General features: G+C 47.7%; 1 protein-coding gene across 2 annotated transcripts in view; it reads left to right on the forward strand.

Moving 5' to 3' along the window:
* The window catches only part of Gas7 (growth arrest specific 7), a 227564-nt gene that overhangs the window by 100654 nt on the left and 103857 nt on the right, over nucleotides 1-23053 (forward strand). Inside the window, exon 1 of one of the 2 annotated variants that reach the window (XM_032913743.1) lies at nucleotides 17792-17864. The exons of the other annotated variant lie outside the window; for it this stretch is intronic. Coding sequence (XP_032769634.1) covers nucleotides 17841-17864 — 24 coding nt within the window. The 5' untranslated portion in view covers nucleotides 17792-17840. Of the gene's footprint in view, nucleotides 1-17791; nucleotides 17865-23053 lie in introns of those variants that run through there. 2 annotated transcript variants of the gene reach the window in all.

Consider the following 23053-nt stretch of genomic DNA (forward strand, 5'->3'; position numbering starts at 1 on the left):
CCTGAAGATGCCCAACTCAAGCTGGGTGAGGCATGGCCATTATCAACTGGATGCTGATTTCACAAGCCTGCAAAAGAGAGTTACTGGTTATGGAGGCTTCCACTCAGACATCAAAGAAAGGCTCTAGGGACTATGAGAGACACACTCAGGATCCCTTCAGGCGGCTGCTCCCAAAGGGGGCTGTATGTAAAGGTATGGAGATGAAGTTTAAGTTACAGCCGAGACCCCAAGATGTTGGAGCTCTGAGTTATGTGGGGGTGTCTGCCAAGGAGAGCTGCCAGCCTCAAAGTGAAGCCACGTGGGCTATTCCAGGCAAAGCAGTATGGTTGGAGTCGTGCAGGTCTGATGGACGGAGCTCATCTCGTGCCACCCTGCTCTGGATGCTCAACATGGAGTCACAGATGTTACTGTTTGCCCTGTAGGTTTCAGTCTAGCTTTGGTCCGGTCTTTCCTTGATGCTTTCCCCTTTTCTCTTTTAGAATGGGACCATCTACTCTGTGCCACTGTTTAAGTATGCAACTGTTTCTTTTATTTTATATTACGGGCACTTAGCCATTAATGTTTTGCCTTGAATGTCACAGGAAACTTTGAGCTTGGCTTTTGTACAATGCTAGAATTTTGAGGCTATGGGGACTCTGGGAGATGAACTGAATGCATTTTGCATGAGATTGGACGTGAGCCTTTAAGTCCCAGGGACAGAATATTGTGGTTTGAATATGAAATAAACCCCCACAGTTTTATTGTTAAAGGCTTACTTTCTGGTCAATGGTACTATTTTGGGAATTTCTGCAAACTTTAGGCGGGAAGGCCTAACTGGAGGTAGTCAGTTACAGAGGGATTATTCTTGGGAGCTGTCTTTTGACCTGACAATACCTCCCGACTATGCTTCCTATTCTCCAAGAGTTGAGCAGTCTTAGCTACACACTTGTAGAAGAAGTTTAGACCTGGCCTTCTGTCACCACATACCCCTTCCCCAAACATAATCCCATTCATTACCGGTAGACAGTGTGATGGGGATGTTGGTCTGCTGTCAACTTTCCCTGTAGAGGAATCCTTTGTAACTGGATTTCTTCTTGGCCTCTTCCCTTATGATTTAAAACACAAAACAAAGCAAGCAAGCAAACAAACAAAACCCAGCCATGAAGAGAAGAATAAATAATGATAAGAGAATTTGCAGGTGTTCCTTCTGTCCCTTGTTCCTTCCCAGATGTTTCAGCCCACCTTTCAGTTTGTCCCCACGTACTGTCAGCCCATGTCATAGCCTTTACCAGGGTGGAAGGGATTCCTAGAGCTGCTCTGTATAAGAGATGTCATCTTAAGATCTTCCTCTGAACTGTCCCCCAGTTTTCTTTGCTTCTCTCTCATTTGGGGGAACCATTTTGGGGGTCCCACCTCTTCTGTTTTCTTGGTTTTCTACTATTTTAAAAGGACCGCTTCCCAGGAGATTTCTTCAAAGGAAACGAATCTGTTCTGAACCTGCAACCGTGGACAGTTCCTAAATGCCATATTTTAATCTGGGCTGTCCCTGGGAAAAGAGCTCTAGATTCTTTCCTGCCACTGGGGGAGGGCAGGTCACTGGCTGCCATGCTTACAAAGGGCCTTACTTCCACGGGATCGGTGCCTGTGAGCCTTCCACAGCCTTTCTGAGTTTTCACATTTAAAAACCAGCTCATTTCTCTTGTCCTCCCCTGCAGTGTACAGGGTTCAGCTTTCTTCTCATTCATCCACTTGCCATCCACTTTCTGCCATCTAAAACTTTGTTTATATATCCCATAACATTGTTGCCTCTTGTCTTATCTTATTTCCCTCTTTGTGGCTTTGTATCTAATTCTTTTCAAGTCCTTTTAATTGAGTTTCAGGAGAGCATGGAGTTAGACAATCTGCTTCCATTCAGCCATTTGAACCCTAAGTATTTATTATGTCTTTTGATTGTTGTCAGCTCATAGGAACCCTGATAGTTTCTATTAATATACCCTGAACTGTGCCATTACTTCTGATTGTTTGCATGATTTCTTGTTAGAGGCAGACGATTATATTGCAGGAAGATGTCAGCAGTTTCTCCCTTTGTAGTCCCTTTATTTCTCTTTTTGTTTTCTCGGTTATTTCTATACAGTATTTAAAAACTGATGGTCATAAATAGACCTTTTTATTCTTGATTTTAACAGAAAAGCACCCAGTGATTTCCATTAAGTGTGAGGTATAGGATGATTGTGCCAGTTATGATTTATGAGACCAAAGAAATTCCCTTCTCTTCCTAATTTGTGGGGAGCTCTCATCTCACAGGGGTACTGACTTCTGTCAGAGCAGGTGTGCATTCTGCACATAGGTTAGTTAGCTTGTGCCTGTGCTTACCCCGGGCAGGCAAGTTGTAAGACTTGGCAGCTACCGGAGGAGAATGGAGAGGGGAAGAGAAAATGCCATGCTGTCTGAGCCAGCACAGAGGTCAGACTCATGGGGGACTAGGAGACACCTGGTGGGAAGGAAAGCCTTAAAGAAAGGAAGCCTAGAGTGTCGGGGAAAGTATACGAGAGAGAGAGGGAGAGAGAGAGAGAGAGAGAGAGAGAGAGAGAGAGAGAGAGAGAGAGAGAGAGAGAGAGAGAGAGAGAGAGAAGCAAAGAAGTCAGCCTGTCCTGAAAGATTTAGAAAAGCTGGCAGACTTACATAGTTACCCAGCTGCATGTGGCCCAGTAAGCCACTGGCCTAGAGGCAGGGATTCTGGGACAAAAAGTACTCTCATTAAAGGACTTGTATTTTTTTGTGTTCTTAGATTTTTAGCATGTCTTTTACAATGATTATTTTTTATTTATTATTATTGTGGGGGTTGTATGGTATGTGTATGAGCATGTGTTCTTTGTATGCTCGTGGAGGTCAGAGGACAACTTTGTGGAATTAGCTCTCCCCCCCATCTTTACCTAGGTCCCACCACTGCACTCTGGTCCTCGGGCTTGTGCAGCAGCTGCCTGTAGCTGCTGAGACACCTCACTCGCCCAGCCTGTGCATATTTTTTTTGCAATCCTTTAATGTGTTGAGTTTGATGAGTTTTCTGATGTTTTCACACTTCTGCGTGTCTAGAATTTGCTAATGCTTATTTCACATTTTTACACTTAACATGCTAAGTGGGGTTAGAAGGCAGGCTTTTAAATTTCTTCTCTCGTGTTATTTTCCTTTGAAGTTGTCTAAAGTTGCTGTTGGGTGTTATAAATGGAGTTGAATGTTTTCATCTTGATTTCTGGGCAAGACCGTTAGCTATTGTCTGTTCCTTAAACATTTGCAAAAACTTAACAGGAAAACCACACAGGACTATAAGGTTTTAAATGTAGATATTGGACCCTTGGATCAATTCCTTTGAAGGTTATTGATTTTTGCAGGGTTTCCATTTCCTCTTGAGTCAATTTGGATATTTTTATTTTTCTGGAAAGTCATCATCAGTGGCAGGAGATAACAGACAAACTGATAGTTCTGGGACTTGTTGAAAAAAATAGCATTGTTCCCCGATTCCTACAACACCCCGAAAGTGGAGAAAGATCAAAGGCAAAGCATGCTGGGAATTTGTGTTATTCAGAAGGAAAAAAAAAGAGCTATTGATTAATGCTGTGCTTGAAGTTAAGTGTCCGTGTTTAAAATGTCAGTATAACCACCTACCTAGTATAAATGGGCTCTATAAATGCCAAATTTGTGGAGGAAGATAGGAAATAAAATATAGTCAATGTAACAAAGTAAGGCAAGGCAGGAGGGACAAAATGCAGAGGAAAGCCTGGTAAGGAGAAAGGAAGCAGTCTTTAGGTTGGCTCTTGGGCAGTAGCCCTTTGAAGAAGACCTGAATGGATGGATGCTCCCTTGGTACCCTATACTGAGTACTCATCATTGCATAAGTCCCTCATATACCTGTGACTACCCATCATGTACCTGTGACTGCCCATCATGTACCTGTGATTACCCATCATGCACCTGTGGTTACCCATCATGCACCTGTGACTACCCATCATGCACCTGTGACTACCCATTTGCTGTCTTTTCCTCCTGCAAGAAGGCACATCCCTTCCCCCACCACACTGGGCCATTTGTCTGCATATTCTAGGCACCTGACACAGTAAATGTTTGCGTAAGCATGATGCATAAATATAAAAAGACGTGTCAATAATTTCTGAAACCCTGCTCAGCGAGGCTGACCTGCTCCAAGGAGGCAGTTTAATGTCTGGGCTGATCAATGAGTCAGGGATTGGGAGAAATACATGCAGCCTTGAGTTCAGCTGGGGAAGAGAGTCAATATGAGATGTCTCACTTAAAAGTGCCTCTGAGCCCTGCAGCTGTCTTGTGTGGTTGTTACAGACTCTATCAGCACTTCCCTGGAGGGTACACTTCATTGGTAAAATAGTCCACATGCTCGACATTAGTGTTTCTCAAACATGAATGTGCTCGTAGGTCTCTGTGTTATACTGTTTAGAATGTACATCTGTTGATGGAGAAGGCTGGAGGAGTCTGAACATTATCTTTAGGACAGGCCCAGTGGTGGCCATTCTCTGGCTGTACTTTATACAACAGGTACAGACTGTCATTTGTACTTAGATTCTCCTCCTGGGTGCTCAGTGGACAAGAGTGGGATGGGGAGAATAAATTAAAATTTAACTTTTTCTGACATCTTGGGTAGGGTATATCCAGCACCCAGTCCTGCGCTGTCCAGAGTACGGTGTCCCCTGTTTCATATTCGCAAACCTGCTTTCCAAAGCTCTGCCTGGGGCTGTGGGTGGGACTCACTCCTCAGGTGGCTACACGGTGACCACCCCTTCTGAGTTTTCCTGTTTCTCAGGCTGAGCCACACAGCCTGTCAGGACATGTTGCATCCTGGGAAGCTCTCGTCTCTGCGATTCACATGCCACTTGTCTTTGATCTCCGGCTCCACCACACGTTATCCACACAATCAAAATCCCATTTCCTTGTCTCACTTCAGCTCTCTCTAGCCTGTTGTCACTCTGGTCTCCGGGCAGGAATGCCACCTTTTGTTTTTTATATCAACTGCCAGCTCTGGGAAGCCTTGCCTGGTACACTAGGGTTGATGACATGGATTGAAGAGTTAACACTCGCTTTCTTCTTTTCGTTTTAGTTCCTTGTGTTTAGACGAATGGCATAGAACCGGTAGGAAGTGCCTTCAACTGCAGATAAAGCACAGGCCCATCAATCCTGGGGCCATGGCACCTGCCCTTACAAGTCCTGTTGTCTGGGCCTCCTCAGTCCTCACTGTGGCTCCTACTCAGGAACAGCACTGACGCTCAATCTCTTCTTTACCTTGTGGCTCTGTGGAGTGGACTGGAGGGGTGGATGACGGGTGGGGGTGTGTGATTAAGGGCAGAAAGCTGCTTCTGCAAGGAAGAAGTGGAACTTTCTGAGGCCGTGCTTTGGTTCCGGGGCCTCACAGAAAGCGTATTTTCTGCCACAAGCTCCTCTAGCATGGTAGGAAACGCTTTCATTTGAATACCCCTGGAGCTGTCTCCAAGCCCTAAGCAAAGAAACCTGTCTTGGCTCTCCTCTGGTCATACACTCTGCCAGTGGAAGCTTTGTCCGATTCAGAGTCAGCAGAGGTGACTTAGGAGACAGCCAGAGAAGAGGACAGGGCTCTGATGCCGGGTCCTTATTCCTTACAGCATAAATGCTGCCAGGGACCATGGGTTGTGGTGGATATGCATGCTGGTATGTCGTAGGGCCACACCCTTCCTGACTTCTCAAGTCTAGCTCTATAAATAGAATGTGAACTCGGCACAGATCTTGTGGGGTCCTGGTTATCCACAGCATCCTGTATCTCCACAGAGGATTACTTTGGGTCCAATTCGTAAGTGCAGAAATCTCATCACTCTCTCAATGAGACGGTAGGGCCAGGATATAACCCAAATCCATTTGCTTCTCAAGTGGCAGCACTCGGTCACTGGTGGCCCACTCTCCTTTGGTGTTTGTCCACTGGCTTGCTGAGTGGAAGCAACCCGTTGAATTGTCTTTAGTGAGAGTCTCTGGCCCAGATGGATGACTCCTCAGAGTTCAGGGCTAAACTAAGGGATTGCAAATGCCAGGCCAGAAGATTATACAAGGTGTCAAGATAGGATGGGAAAGTCCCTCGTTCTTAGAGGAAAAGGTGTAATTCTGTCTCCTCTGTATTCTTCTGGTACATTGACTCCCATCTCCTAGACCTCTTATTCTACATCCCTCTCCCTCTCCCTCTCCCTCTCCCTCTCCCTCTCCCTTTCCCTTTCCCCCCCCCATCCTGAATCACTTCTTAGATTCAAAGTGGAGTAAGAGAGATGGCAGCATTGCTGCTGTTTTCCTCTGCAAATGTCTAGCTGATAATCTGGCAAGCAGAGCCCAAGGCAGCAGGAGGTAGGGATGAACAACAACATCAAGTTGGGTAGGAGAGTGTGGCAGCTGACCAGGAGGATGCTGTTTGATAGTCTCCAAAGCTGGAGAACAAATGAGAAAAACGGGTTAGGAAGGGTCTGAGGTTGAGAAGGAGGGCGCACAGGAAGCCAGGAAGCCCTGCTAGGCTTAATGAGCCAGATGGGGCAGGCTGAGTAGTAGCCACAGTATGTAGCAGTTTTTCTCTGCTCTGGTTCTTTTTTTGTATGTGCTCTCTATCAATGGAAGCTTTGGGCGAATGCACCAGAGTTTACAAAGTGCTGTGCTAAGGCACACTTAGATGACTATTATTGTCTGAATCTGGACTGTTCTCTCAAGGGTCACCTGTTGAAGGCTTAGTCCCCAGTCTGTGGTCCAATTAGCACACAGTAGAGCCTTCAGGATCTGGAACCTAGTGGAAGTTAGCACATGGATGGAGATAGTGGGACCCCAGCCTTTCCTTCCTCTTTCCCTAGTTGGTCTCTTAATGATCACAAGGTGAGCAGTTCTCTTCACCACTCCTGCCAAGATGCTCCCTGCTCCACAGGACCAAAAACCTCTCAAGTCATGAACCAAAATATACCTTTTTGTCAGAGTGTCAAAAAGCTAACATAGCCATCTATGGACAAGACATTCAGTCCCAACACTTCTATGGAGAGAAGTCTTTTCCTTTGTGATTTCTCACTGTTCATGATTATGGTAAGGAGAGGGTTCTGAGTGGAGCTGGGAGACAGAGTGCCCTAGCAGCCTGCAGCAGCCAGCTAGGGTGAAAATCCTTGCTGGACTTGCATTGTAACCATTTTTATGACTAATATCTGTTTCTAACAAATGTTACTAATTTCCTATTTGAAGGTAGATGTAACATTTTATTTCAACCATTCTTTAAAGAAAAAAAAACATTAAGAAGGTGATCAAAGAAGAAAGGCTATACTGAGTTGCTGGGAATTATAATGATGGTCAAAGACAGGCTCTTGGAAGTAACCGGATCTAGGCGTTAAAAGTCACTGGCTGCAGGGTCAAACGGTCTAGAGTTCAAACCTGTTAACAGTGTGACTTTGGGCGAGTCATTTCATGTCTTTGTGCTGTGGGTGACTCCATCATAAAACAATGATATTAATAGTAAGCGAGCTTCTTGGGTGTCAAGTGTTTGGCCCAAAGCCTGACAGTCATTGTCAGGGGTAGTTGCTGCTACATGAGATTCTCATCATCGTGACATACTGACCCCAGGGGCTGGCATTCCTGGACTAACAATGGGCATAGACCAGCCACGGACCTGGGAGCTTTGTAGAGACTAAGCTCTCTGTCAACAGCATTCCAGAAACTGCATCTGTGTAGAATTTGGTGTCAGGATTTTGCCACTCAGGGGCCAGACAGCAGGGGAGGGCCATTCTGATGTACATTCTATAGCTGAAGAGGAAAGAAGAGCTGGTGTGGAGGCAGATGGGACAGCTCGGTGGATTATGACGACTGCTGCCAAACCTGATAATCTGAGTTCAGTTCCCAGAACCCACATATGAGAGGGAGAGGACCAACTCCCTCTGTTATCCTCTGACCTCCACATTGCAGACCATGGCATGTGCTCCCTTCACACAAAGTAAATAAATAAATAATACAAGAATCTCTCTTTAAAAAAAAAAAAAGTAGGTAGCATATCTGGTCCCGCTTTCTTTCGCAGGCCAGTTTGTGATCTCATCCTTCAGCCGATGTTTGGGAAGTTCTCACTGTTTCCTAGTGATGACAGTGGTCCGTTTCTTAAACTACTTCCTCTGCATGCAGTTGATGCCAAACACCTGCTTTTCTTCTGAGCACCTGCAGCTTGGCTACACGCTAGGCACGCGGCGTAACCAGTTCCTGAGAACAGTCCTGGACCCTTGGGTTAGAGAAGATTGCTCTTGGGTAAGAGCATTCATTACACAGGCAGGAGGATCTGAGTTCAGATTCTCAGCAACCAAAAGAGCCAGGCATGGCCATTCCTATGTTTGTTATCTCGGCTCTGTGAGAGGAGGAGGCAGGAGGGTCTCTGGAGCTTGCTTGCTGCAACTGAGCTCCAGGCTCGGTGAGAGAGCCTGTCTCCAGGGAATAAGGCAGAGAGCCATAGAGCAGGACACCTGACGTCCTTTTCTGACATCACCCTTTGTGTGGAGGGTCGGGAGGCAGGGGGCAAACACTGGACCTGGGGACTCATGAGCTTTCTTAGTAGGCTGTGGTTAGGATTATACATTTTTGTCCCAGTCACTGCTAGGGGAATTCAACATAGCCCGCATGACTCTTCTTCCTGTGGCGAGGATTTCCCTGGGGAGGACTTCAGAACTCAACCCATTTACTCAGGTCTGTCTCTGTCTCCACACCCTTCACAGGTTTGTTTTTTATCCCGTTGTTGAGATAGCCCGTAGCCAGGAGCAGAGACATATGCCGTCTTATGAGTTCTATTAGCCAACCATCAAACCCCGGACTGGTCTAGAGGACCTGCAATCGCTCTTCTCTATGTTCACATCGAGACCAGCCTCGGCACCAGCAAAAAGCCTTCCTGAAGCCAAACAGGAAGAGGCACCCTGAGGCAAGTGCTGCTCCTGAAGAGGGCCAGTCTCTCAATAGTGTGTGAGGTGGGGTTTGCCTTCTTGGGGTACGGGGGTGATACCACTTCACTTCTCACTGAACAGTGCAGGAGGCCCTGTTGGGGCTTTTCACACATGGCTTCTGCCTCGCCTGTGACTCATACTACAAAGTGCTGAAGGATGGAGAGCACGCTCAGATTAGCGACCAGGGTGAAGGCAATGTCAGAGACACCCCACCCTGGTCGTTAGTCGCCTGTAACCATGATCCCAGTCTGAGAGAGTGTCAAGATTAAGGAATGTTGAGATCTGCTTCCCTCCAGGGGACCTGACTCACTTAAGAAATGTACTTTCTACCACGGCTCAGAATGCCAGAAAGGGTTTAGGACATGATTCCACCCATTTGAGCCAGGGTCTTGAAAGCAAAGCAGATGAGCTATACTGACAAAAACAAAACAAAACAAAACAAAACAAAACGCCTGCCCCACAACACAAGGACTGGACTAGGAACATTTACAGACACCCTTGGCTTAAGATTGGAGGTACGGTTGTCATGTTTTTCTGTGGAGACCACAGGTGGCCTCTGTTCAGACTCCCCTCTAGGCAGTTAGGATAAGACTTAGAGAATTGGACCCATTTGACCGGTTGGAAAACTGAGGGAACTAGAGTATAATAGGAGACAGAGGAGAGCCAGCTGACACGGCTGATAGATGCTTGATTCTATCCTCACTAGAACATTCTAGTAAGCATGATGGTAGGGCCCAGCGTCAAGAGCAAGAGGTATGGTATGCAGCAGTAAACACAAGAGCAGAACAGTGATCAATACTTCACGTCCATCTTCCCAATTAAATCTTACCAAGTGTATGACTATTAATGACAGCATCTCTATTATTTCTGTTGTCATGGGAACTGCCCGTTACAGACGTTGTCCAGAGAGAGCAAGTGTCTTGCCTAAGCCAGGTGTGGATTTGAACCCAGCTTCCAAGTTCATAGTAGTTCTCGCCAGGACATTGCATAGGCTTGGTAAGCTAGTGAGGTCACCACGGCATGCTCAATGGCGGTGATCTGCTAGGCTTCAACCTCTAATTTTTTCACTAGGAAACCATGAAATGAATAGAAAACTACTTAAAAAAGTGAACCTCTTAGGCCACCCACCTCCTCATGTAGGGTTCATGTGGGTGCCGCAAGTGTTCCGGGAACCCCCTGGTTTTCTACACTTTGGGAACCCCAGTTCACAGTCTTCGTTTCCTCTGAAAACCACAAAGGAAAGCGATCAGTCCCGGGTTTCTGCACCACCACTCCCCAAGGCCATTTCTGTCCTCAGAGTGTGTATGTCCTGAAACTGACACACGCCTGTCCTCAGCTTAGGCTCGAAGGTGAGATTCTTGGGCGGTATTCCCCAGTGCACCTCATCTACAAGCAGACACAGTAGGGTTGGGGGCGGGGCAGCTGATAGTGGCTCTCACAGACCTGGCTTTACTTAACCCCCAGAAACATGAAATCTTGTTTGTCTGTTATTGTTTGTTAGAAGAGATCATAGCAGATGTTACTACATTAAGGCTCTTGAGATTGTCCCAGGTTGTCTGGGTAAACCTTAATGTAGTCACAGGTCACCTTGGCAAGGGGGTTGAGGTAGAGATAGGAGTTCGAAGGGTTAAGGAAGATCGTGTTGAGGGAGGCAGAGGCTGAAGAGACACAGCAGTAAGAGGAGTGAGCAGCTACCAGGAGCTGAAGGAGCAAGAGCCTTCAGTAGACTTCTAACACTTAGTGGACATCCTCCTCAAGTTGACTTCCAAGGAAAAAGGATTTTCTAGAAGTTCAGCTTCAGACAAGGTTTGATCGGGTTGTTTAGTGAACGTTAGCACACCATGAAGTTTCTGCCCTTGCTTCTTCCTTCTCTTTTTCTCGATCCCGTCTTCTCCATTGACTCTATTCCTTGATGAGCTGTCCAGAAGCCCACCTTCAAGCTCCAAGCTTGCTTGTCCTCATAATACCTCTTTCCCCTAATAATTCCAACCAGGGTCCAAGGATTCATCCTCATAGGTCTGTCTTGGGTCATGGGCACACCACTGAAACAGTCACTCTGGCCAGGGCACAAGATCTGCTAATAAGCCAAGCTGAAATCATTGGTTCCATAAACCGTGAGCACTGAAAACAGAAACTTGTGGATCTCTCACCAGGGGAGGGTTCTACGTGATCACCAGTGGCAGGGAGATGCTGCACAGATCTAGAAGTTATAGGTTGCTTCTGGCCTTGTGGCGGCAAAACCCAGCGGCTTCTACGCCCTAGTTATTCAGGAGAGCCCAAGCCTCTGCTGGCAGGGGAATCTCCCTTCATTTGTTGGGGAATCCGGCAATAGCAGCAGCTACTCTCCTGGTGGGGGACAGAGAGGTATCCATTTAAAGCCCCATTATCAAAGCATCTTTGAACTTCTGTTGGGCTTATGTGACTAATGTTGGATGTGGGGAGGGAGGCCTGTGCCGGGAAATGAGAGAAGGACGTATGGGCCAGCACTCGCCTACAATAGGGCGTTCTTTGGCCCTGTCTTAGTGGGGAGAGGGGTGAACTCACTGGAAGGGCCAGAGCAACAAAGGAACTGCTGTGGCTGGATGGGAAAAATAAAAATTTGAAAAGGCTTCCTGCCCTCCCTCATCTTTCACAACCCCCACCCCCATTCTCACTCGACATTGGCACCCTCAGGCTGGAGTCTAAAGGAAGCCTTTGGCCTGGGAGGGTAACCACTTATCAAGTCTTGTTCCATGGTGGGCAAGAAGGTTCCATGGCGGACAGGGGAAAGCCAATTGAACAGAGTTTTAGAACCAGATACAGAAGACCCTGCCTGCAGTGTGATGTCTGATTAACACCTGGGCAAGACTACAGCTCTGAGAAAGTCCCTGGGCCACCTGGGGCCCCATCCAGGTGCTGTGCTGTCTCGTGTGTTCAGATCCCAGCACAAGAAATTGAACTGGATCTGAGCTGCTTTCTCAGCCAGCTGCCCATGACCGTAGAACCCGGAAGGCTTGAAGGCTTCAGGTGACCCTGCCTTAAATGAGGAGATGACTACTAAATGACATAGTGCATGAAAGTGTTTAGGACACAAGCTTATTGTCCTCCCCAAACTGAACTGTCACTGCCTGTGAAGCACTGAGACATCAGGGTCTGGAAGGGTTTCCGGCATGGCCTGGCAGATACAGCCAAATACCCAGTGCCTTGTACAGCAGACAACTTGGTGCATGTGGTCATTTGGTATCACTGACGTGTCAGACTTTCCTAGAGTTATTGTCTCCATGTTTTGGAGCAGAGGTAGTGGTGTTGGCAGTGTTGCTGGGCACTTGCCCCACAGAAGTCAAATAACTGATTCACTGTGCCCTACGGAAGGAAGGGGAATGGGTTATAGGGACTGTCCTGGGGTGAGGGCCCTTGGGAAGGCACACACACACATGTGCACACACGAGAGACAGAGATAGACAGACAGACAGACAGACAGAGAGAGAGAGACAGAGACAGAGACAGAGACAGAGACAGAGACAGACAGATAGCAACCGAAGTATCCCTGCCCATCATGAGATGGGTGTAGAGGGAGCAGATTCTGACTTCTCTCAGAATGACAATGAAGTGGTGTCAGCAGGCCCTGCCTGGCTGTTACTTTAACGGAAACCCCACTACAATAACATTATGTCACAGTTAGCTTCAGCTGTCAACTTGATGCAGCCCAGAGTCACCTGGGAAGACCGAATCTCAACTGAGAAATTGCTCCCATCTGATTGGCCCGTAGGCATGCCTTTGGGGGCATTTTCTTGTTGATGTTGGAGGCCACAGCCCATGGTATGCAACGGGCTGTGCAACAAGGCTAGTTGAACAAGCTATTAAATAGCCTTCTGCTGTGGTTTCCACTTCAAACTCCTGCTCTGGCTTCCCTGGATGATGGACTGCAACCTGTAAGCCCAGTAAACCCTTCCCTCCTCCCCAAGTTGTTCTAGGCCAGTATGTTATAACAATAACACAGAAACCAAACCAGTACCTCCAAGTCACCGCTTCCAGCACCTTCTTAACCAGCTCTGGGAAATACAGCCAGAGACAAAGGCCCAAGAACAAAGTTTGCTTTCGTTGGGCATAAAAGATCCATCCTTTCTGGGTGCTTCTCCTGATGTCTTCACAGGACACAGATGTCCTGAAAACCCTGGTCCTTCCCTCAGGCTGTGCTGTCTGCTACAGGACTCACCACAGAGTGAAGAACTGTTGGTGACTAAGACCCTGCAGGCCAGTAGACATTGTAGCAACTGAGATCTCCAAGCACACTAGAAATTACATCAGCTACCATCAGGAAGCTCAGCATGTCTGGAAGGGCGAAGAAGGGGAGACAGGTACTGAGGGAGGTATAGCTTAAGCTAGCTAGTTCTGGAATTCAGCTTAAGCAGAAATATCTGTGTCACTTGACGTTATTCACATGGATTTCACATCCATCCCCATGGCTTCTGCACATCAGATGCCTTTCATGTGCCTTGCAAGTTCTATTCTGGGCATTGTGGAGTGCATCTGTAATCCCAGCAGTCCAGAGGCTGAGATAAGTGAGCTCGGGCTACCCAGGGAGGCCCTGTTTTAAAAACACACAAAACCTTGAACTGGAGAGAGGGCTCAGTGGCTAGGAGTACTTGTGTTCAGAGTGTGGGGACATGAGTTCAATTACCCAAAAGCCCTGTAAAAATCCAGGTCCTTGACCATGCACATACGTGTGACCCCAGGACAGGGGTGTGGGTTGGGTAGAAAGATGACTGGTCACTAGTCTAGCTTCAGGTTCAATGAGAGAAGCTGTGTCAATAAAGATGGTCACACACACACACACACACACACACACACACACACACACCACATACGCACACAACAAAGCCTTACATCTTGTATGTGCCAGGAGTGTTATCCTGATCAATTACAAAATTAACTTTAAAATTCTTAACACAGGATTTCTTTCACCCTGGAGCAGAGCTATAAAAGTCTTTAAAAGCTCAAGGGTGAGCTCTCTGAGGAATAGATTTAAGTCAGGGTTGCTGGGAGTTAACTCTGGCTTTGGTGGTAAGCTGCACCAGTGCTTATAAGCCTTGGTGTATTAATACCTGGGATAGAGTCTATCTGCATTGATAGATTGATTGTTTGGTGGTGGTGGTGTTTGCTTGCTTGTTTGTTTGTTTTTTTTTTCTGAGAGTTGATGCTAGCCTCCAACTTAATATCCTCCTATCTAAATCCCCCAAGGAGCACCTGCTTACACCACTGTACTATGCTATGTTGTAGGTGTTTTAGCATCGAAGCCAAGCAGCCTCCAATGGTAGGCACTGTAGCGTCCATTCCCATGGGCACTTGCTAATCCCTGCAACTTGTCTGTGGTGGGTTACATGAAAAGAACTCATGTCGTGGGTGCAATTACAGTGGCAGATAAGCTGGCCTTGAACTGGCAAGGCGCCATAGAACACTCAGTCCGGTGCAGCATGATCATCGGGGTCCTTAGATGTGGAGCAGAGAGGACGGTGTGAACAGGGTGTAATCTCGCATGGATGACTGGGAAAACGGGGAGGAAAGGTCCTGGCCAAGGACTGAGCATCCTACGGAAGTAGGGAAAGACAAGGCAGCCTCCTCCAGAGGGAGCTCAGTCTATGACCTTGACCTGTGATCCTCACAGTAGTCAGAGGCTAGAAGAGTGTCATCCCAGCACACATGGAGACTGCTTCAGCAGCCATGGGAGCTAGCTAACCCAGCCAGCACCACTGTGACAAATAATAAATGTCTCCAAGCACCTGGGGGTGTGGGTGGGGGAACAGAACTACCCTGATTCAGAAATGCTAGCTACCCAAGTTGCTGCATTGCTTCCCTAGAAATAGAGAGGAGGCTGGGAGGAGATTGAGGGGGAAATGGGTGTCCCTACCCAGTTCTGCTAGCTCTGCGAGGTGGGGAAAAGGGTGGGTGCCAAAGCTGACCCCCACTCCCAACCCTGTGCCTCTGGAACTATAACTCTATGTCATCAAGGACAACATCTCTGTCTGGGCTTGTACCTCTTTTGATGGAACTAGAAAAGAAGCCAAACTGTCTTTAGCTATACTATAAAAGAGAATATATATAAAAACCTCAATAAAACACTAAAATGTCAGTCACAGCAGGATTGGGGTCAAGACCTCAGCAAGGAGAGCCAGAGAACAGGCAGGGTGCCCCTGGGACAGTTTGTGGGAGTCAGGGGTGGGGAGAAGAGGCCAGGGAGCCCAGTCTGTGCTGCAGGCCACCAAGCCTGGGCTCTGGGCCAGGGACATAGCCCCTGGTTTCTTGGGCCCAACCCTACGCTGTAATTCTGTTTATTTCATTGAATATGAAATCCATATGGTTCTGATTTAATCCTTTTGGCCATCATCTTGGCGTGGCTTTGGAGCCAACAACCACTCAGAGAGCCTTTGAATTTTTTTCTGGAGAAGGTGGGAAGCTCTGCTCTTCCAGGATTCAGGGGGTAACCACAAGGCTCACATTGGATTTCAGTGGCCTCTGCAGGAGTCCAGAGAGGGAGGTGAATGAAGGAAGTTGGTTCTTATTCTGGTCCAGGACTCCAGGCTGGGTCTGACCGAAGGAGATTTTGGACTTCAAAGTAGATCTGAGTACTGGAGGGCTGCCTTTGGGTCCCAGGTGTGCTTAGTGCCAGATATCCCTGTGTTCCCTGCTGCTTCATGGGAGTCACAGGAGAGCTGTGGGCTTTGCTTTGCTTTGTTGGGTAGCAGCTGGCCATATCTGGGGCAGATAAAGGTTTGCAGAGTGACCTGACTTGATTATTCCATGTCGGGCTTCTCTGGTTGGTTCCAGCTGCTGTACTGAGGTCAGTGATTCGAAACTGTCAGCGTGCACTTGAACCATACGCCCCAGAGGTTACACAAACATGGGCCCCACTTGGGGGTTTCAGCGTTAGGAAATCTGAGTGGCCCCAGAGCCTGCATTTTCTGATAGATTCCCAGGTGAGGTAACACTGCTGCTGGTGACCTGACAATCACACTTTAGACTGTTAATCCAGAATCAAAATAGCCTATGTCAAGTGAAAATCAATACGGATGACACACGTGAACATGGGTCACCTGCTCAGGGGGTGAAGACCCCTTCTTAGAGCTGAATCTGCTTGCTAGGTTATCTGCTCTGGTTTATCTTTCTTATCCCAGGGTGAAAATAATATTTTCAGTTATCATATAACAAAAGTGAACTTTTTGGCATGTAGTCCTAAAAATTTTAACACATTTAGATTCAGGTAGTCACCCCAACAGCCGGGATGCAGAAATTCCATCACTTCCAAAATGTCCCTCCTTCGAGTTCCAGACCAGCCTGGTCTACATATCAAATTCTAGGCCAGCCAAAGCTAAATAGTGATGGTTCCTATCTCTATTTTTTTCTTTCTGAATGCCTTTTCATTCATACCTCGCCCCCATCCAAACCCCCGGCGCCTTCCCCATCCTCATGGCTTTATCTGAGAATGTCACATGAATGGAATAACACACTGTGTGACCTTTGGCACCAGCTTCGTAGCACATGGTGCCTGTGTTCTGTCAGCGTGAGGCCTGTGGTTGACATGCAAAGAGGGAAAAGGGGCTGGGGTCCCACTATCTCCTTCAAATGTGAGACCAAAACAAGTCCCATTAGGCTCCATGTCGTAATGGTCCCATCTCTTCCCAATAGGTAGGAGATCAAGTCCCCTACACTGGGGCCTTTGGGGATCATTTACATTCTAGTCACTACTCTTGAAGATTCTCAAATCAGACTTTGGGTGTACTCTTGTTTTTATTTCTCACAGGTGAACAACTAGAGCAGGCTTGCCAAGTCTGATGGCAAGTGTGTGCTTAGCATGATGGGAAACCGTCACTTTGCTGTCCAGCGGCCACATCACATTGCATGTCCTGGGTCACACTTGAAGGTTCCTGGTGCTCTGTAACCTGAGTCATCACTGCACTTGGAACCAACAATCTTCTGTACCCAAGCCTTTCCAGATCACACTTGACTTCAGAATGAGTCTCGAAAAGGCTCAGAGATCTGTCAAGGCACCGGCTTCCTCTAGGACCCTTCTATCTGGAGGCTGTGAGCATTCTCCAGTGCTTAGGTGACTTAAATCATGGGAGCTCATTCCATGATCCATGTTTTCAATTTAGGAACCAAGAACGTCTGTGCTTCAGTGGGCTTCAGTTTGGTTCAGAGAAATATTAAACAAGAGGCCAAGATACACATCCCAGAGTCAGGGGTAGAAGGCTCTAGATTGCTCTCCTCTGCTGCACACACACTTACTATTTTAAACTGGAGGCTCCAGTGGGTGGAGTAACTTGACAAATGTCATTCAGATGGCAGGTGGCCTCTTGACTCCACTTAAGGCAGATGGCAGCAGAAGGGCACCTTTGTTTCTAGAAAGCATCCTTAGTGATAACACACAGGCTTCTTCTCCGTGCAGCTTAATGGTTGAGCATTTGTAGTCTGACATACCTGGGCAAGATACTCACACAGCCTCACTGCCTGGCCTCAGACCCACCCCAGGTGGGAGCTGGCTTTAGGAAGGAACCTGTGCAGCCAGCAAGGCCTCAGCTGACACCAGAGCTGGTGACTTAATGGAGAAGAAGATTCCTAAGAACAGAGTTCTTCTCTGGAGGCCGTCCCACCCCTCTCTCGAGGGAAGAAGCCCAGCTGTCCTGGAAGGCTGTGGACATGCTTTTCCGATTGCAGAATACTTCTCTTTCATTTTGAATATCATTTGTTTGGTTGCCACAGCAACGTCAAAGCTCCATTTTAATGCTAACCTGCGTGGTTGCAACTTTCTATATATAAATGCTGCTTTGCACACTGAATTAGCGGATGCCACGGGGAAACCGGGGATGTGGGGACTGTGGCAGAAAATGACCAGCCTGTCAGACTTGTATGAGGACAGACAGCAGGACTAAGGTGAGTGGGAATCCTGGCACTTCTTCAGTCATCTTTCAAGCAGATGCCCCAGGCTAGGAGGAGCAGGTGTAGCTGCTGACCGGCCAACTCCTGCAGACAGGGAAGTCTTCCTTGAATAGCCTCTTGAGCTAGGAGTGGACTCTGCTTTGGAGGGACTTCGGTGATTCCTTGCTTTCTCTGGTCCTTAAGACTTTTAGGAAGTCTGGGTTGCACGGCTACCAAGGTTTCAAAGAGCAAAGGAAGTCACCCAGATAGGATAGGTATCTGAGATGGACGTGTTCCTGGTTTCTATGGACTTACCTCAATTCTCCGATTTGAGTCTTTCTTTTGGTTTTGATTTTTTTCTTCTTCTTCATTCCATCATGTGGCTAGTCTGTAGAGGCTCTAACTGGTGCAGTGGAGTTCTCAGGGGAAGCCCGGGAAGGTCTTTGGGAACCAGCTGGTATCATTCCCCCATTTGAGAGACTAGAGAGGTGACACGTTCTGGCAGAGGTCGCACGCAGCAAGTGGGGCAGGAAAGTCGGAGTTCCGTGTGGACCCCTCTGACCCTTCAGACTCACACTGTGCATTTTCTGCGATGAGGTCAGGGCAGCATTCGGAGTGCACATATCAGTCAGGGGAGCTGCGAGAGGCAAATGCAGTCAGGGATTGCCTCTGTGTTCGAGCCGGAGAAATGTAATAAACACATGATTATATAATGAGATCCAGAAGACGACCTTTGAGAAAAAGCATAAAGTTCAAGTGCAGAAAGCTTGTATTTATAAGGGTCCCTGCAGTGTCTACATGGGACAGTTTGGCCAGGGACAGTTTTTCTGAGGCTTCGTTTCCCTAGGGATGCACAGACGACGTTGAACATCTTCCCACGGCTCTGCAGTGAGTTGGGTCACAGTAGGGGTGATCCCGTGGAGAACAGATTTGGGATGCAATGGGGCTGTGACGTGTCTGAGGGCAGCGTGCTTTGCAAACCTCAAGCATCCACAAGTGTCAGCCTGCAATCCTGTTCTCCAATAGCTGACATGGGAGCCTGCTGGCCAAGCCAGAGTTCTCCTTGGATCTCCTTTCTTAGTATGGTGCAACACACAGGACACCTACATTGCTAGAGTGTCACCTTTTGGTGCCCCCTCCCACATAAGACATAAGCAAGTATCTCAAAGGTCAGGGTCTGAAGACATTGACCCCATTCTTTCCTTTGTTCCGTGTGAAATTTGGTCTCGCTGTTTTACTCAGGCTGCTCTTGTATTCCATGACTAAAGTGATCTTCCTGCCTTGGCCTACTGAGTATACAGAAGACCAACAAGTGCATGCTACTGCACCCTTCAATCTTACCCCCATCTCTCCCTCCCCCTCATCTCCCTCCCCCTCGTCTCCCTCCCCTCTTTCTATCTCCCTTTCCCTCTCTCTTTCTCCCTTTCTTTCTTACAGTGTTACAAAAATATAAGTCAGACTGGAATCTACGATTTTCCTATCTCTACCTCCCAAGTGCTGGTCACAGGCCTGATGAGGTCACTACCCTACTAGCTCTAAAGGAAAACAGTCAGCAAAGTGAGACTGTCTCTGGGGAATCTGTGCATCTTAAACTTTGAGGCTCAAGCCACACATTGCATGTTAGTGAGTGTCTAGGATGAAAAACAAAATGTCCCTGTGCTTGTGTGTAGCAAGAGTCGGTGTATATTTTAGTTCACGAAGGGAAATATGGTTTCTTTTGTCACTTAGCACTTTTCAAAAGAAACAAAAGTTTGGAAGCTGCTGGCCTCCAGTGGAGTAGTGACCAAATGAGCCCAGGCTCCCTCCCAAATGCCTGTGGATTCTCTTTCCAGTGAAACTCTGACTCCCCCGGAGGAAGAAGGGTAGGCTTGGGTAGGGTCAGTGTGCAGCACTGTCGAGAAGCAAGGACAGGGTCAAGCTGCCCAGTTGGGTGGTGGCTGGTCTGATGATAGCAGTGTAGCTGTTTGTTCTCTTGGACCTACAAGCAAGAATAACACCTGCAGTGCCCAGGCCCACAGGACTGGTCCAGACAACATCCCTAGGGAAGACATCTTGTGACCCACACCCATAGAGATTTCTGTCACTGTCACTCTAGGCCCTGGGACACTCATTCCTGTGCCCCTGAGGCCTGCAGGAGAGAATTCCTCATTCCTCCTGGGAGAGTTTAATCCAACCTCCCTCCCACTAGACTCTGTCCCCCAGGTGCTGGCTTTCTCTTTCCCCTCATGTGACTCTGGTCTTTTATGGTGAATGTCACCTCTCCATGCATCTGTCCTCACCCAGGCTCATATATTTACCCTAGTTTGGCATCTTCACACTCCTACCTTGCTGAACATTGTCTTCAGCTGATGGGTGAGAGAAGAAAGGTTAGACCAGACTGGGGGCAAGGCTCAGGGGTGGGCAGGGAGTTGTCCACATACGTGCCATTCTTGGAAAGTACCCCAACTGATAGCCCAGAAACAAGCATTCAGCTGCACTCACTAGGATCAGTGGTAAGAGGTCCTGGCTAGAAAACTGGATGACATGGGCAGATCTGCTGCCGACAGCATGGGGAAGTGGTACTGAGCTCTTTAAAAACCAAAATCATCTCTTCAAATGACAGGGTATGCAGATGGGCAGCAGATTCAAGCAGCAGGCCCAGCTGGTAGCCAGTGGGCAAAACTCAAGGGCAGAACAGTGAGATGTGTGGCTTCATTGTACTTTTGGTCTTTTGTTTCCCATGACACACACACAGTTTCATTGAAATACTTTTGTGTTACCAACATCTTAAAATCAGCACTTTTCGCACATGAAAATTCAGAGTTCCAGCTTCTCCCGCAAAAATGAGACACTGTGTGGTTACACCCAGCCTGCTGTCCAGTGGGACTCTGACATGCTGCAGCTGACTCTCCGGGGTGCTTTCCTGTTTGCCTCAAGTTCCCACCACCTCTGCTGATCGGCATCCTTGAGGCCAGTGTGTGATCATTATCTGTCTGTCCCTGTCTCTGTCTCTGTCGTCTCTGTCTCTGTCTCTGTCTCTCTGTGTCTCTGTGTCTCTCTCTCTGTCTCTCTCTGTGTCTCTCTCTGTGTCTGTCTGTCTGTCTGTCTGTCTCTCTGTCTGTCTCTGCCTCTCTCTCTCTCTCTCTCTCTCTCTCTCTCTCTCTCTCTCTCTCTCTCTCTCTCTCTTTCTCTTTCTCTCTCTCTCTCTCTCTGTGTACCCATATCCACAGCAAGTATTGTTGGTGCCTGTCCAGCATGGGATTGTGCACCTGACTGCAGTTCCTCTTGGAGGCCAGAAGAGGGTGTCAGATCCCAAGGAGCTGGAGTTACAAGGATTTGTGAGCTGCGTGATGTGGGTGCTAGGAATGGAATTCAAATCCTCTGGAAGAGCAATATGTACTCTTAACCACTGAGCCACCCATCCAGCCCCTTAATCCCCTTTTGGATGACAACGGAGTTTTCCACACTTCTACCTGTAGATTCACTGATGTAATGCTGGTGGATGTCTTAGCCTGCTTTGTGTCTCTCTAATACAACACAGCGGAGTAAGTAAGTTACAAAGTCTAGAAAATTACTTGCTACATAGTTGTAGGGTTAGGGAAATCCAAACCATAGCAGCAGCTTCTGGTTTGGGGGCTTCTTAGGGTGTCCTCCCGTAGCAGAAGGCAGAAAGGCAATATAGTTTAAGAGTGATATGCAAGAGGAGGCCAGCCCTGTTTTGTTAACAAGCCCAACCTTTCAGTAACTAACCCACTTCTGATAGCAACATTAATCTGTCCATGAAGTCTGGGCCCTCATGACCTAATTAGCACTTAAAGGTCCCAGCTCTGAGCATTGTTGTGTTGGGTATCAAGTCTCTAATGTGAAAGCTCTTAGGGGTGTATTCCAACTTAACAAAACAAAACAAAACAAACACAATTGGCATCTCCAGCTTACCCTTAAAGAGAGTCACTTGACTGCCTTCCCATAGGATCAGCAGTGTGCAGCCCTAGTAACACAGTCAGAGAAGTGTGTCTCATTGTGAAGGACCAGGTGGGCTGCTCAATCTTATCAAGGGTAACCAAGCATTCAGAGGAGCTGGAAGGACTTCAGATGAAAATCTGATGCCAATCCTTTTTGTTTGTTTGTTTGTTTGTTTTGGTTTTTTTGTTTGTTTGTTTCAAAGACAGGATTTCTTTGTGTAGCCCTGGCCATTCTGGACTTATCTCTGTAGACCAGGCTGGCCTCAAACTCACAGAGATCCACATGCCTCTTCCTTCCCAAGTGCTGAGAGTAAAAGTGTATGCCACCTCTGCCCCGCGTACTATCAGCTCTTTATAACATCCAGGCAATGTTCAACCACAGGTTGATTTCGAATCTTACACTGGATGCTCAGATAACATTTCACAATCACTGGGTCACTCCAGCCATCTCTCTGGCTAAGGGCTTTGATTGCTTCAGTAGACAGTCTGTGCGAGCCTTTCCCAAATGGCGTACTTGGAGAATTGACCCAAGGTCCTTGAGAAGTTTGCCTTCCAGAACCGATGAACTTGTGTCCCTGGCCCATTTTTCTATGTGCTTTGGTGAACTGGGATGGGGGTTAAATGTGTAAGAGCCCTCCCATTGTGAGACAGACTGTCACATAGGCAGTGCAGTCTCTACCTTCTAGATTATTAGAGGTTCTCTCTCTCTCTCTCTCTCTCTCTCTCTCTCTCTCTCTCTCTCTCTCTCTCTCTCTCTCTCTCTCCTCTTGCTCTTGGTGCACAGGTCATTCCAGGAAAAAAAAGTGAGGTCCACATGCTAGATCAGTTGACAGGTACTGTTCAGAGTCTGGGAAGAAGCCTATATCTTGTCCCCTGCACCCTGCACCCTGCACCCTGCACCCTGCACCCTGCACCCTGGCACCCTGGCACCCTGCACCCTGCACCCTGGCACCCTGCCTCCTACCCTGTCTTCCCTCCATGTACGCAGGGTTTAGTCTAGTCCATGCTTACCTCAAACTCATTCTGTGAACCTGGGATCAACTTGAACTCCTTGATCCATTTGCCTTTACCTCCTGAGTGCCGGAACTCTATGTGTATCTCTATGTAGCGCCATGCCTAGTTCATAAGTTCTGGAGTTAACCCTAGGTCTTCTTGTATGCAGTGCAGGCACTCCATCAACTGAGCTACAACTCAGGCTTGTGCATTTCTTATGCACATCTGTGTCTGGAGACAGATTTGAATGGAACTCTTCTTTTTATGCCA

The sequence above is a fragment of the Rattus rattus genome, chromosome 9 (genome assembly GCF_011064425.1).
Source record: "Rattus rattus isolate New Zealand chromosome 9, Rrattus_CSIRO_v1, whole genome shotgun sequence".
Lineage (NCBI taxonomy): Eukaryota > Metazoa > Chordata > Mammalia > Rodentia > Muridae > Rattus > Rattus rattus.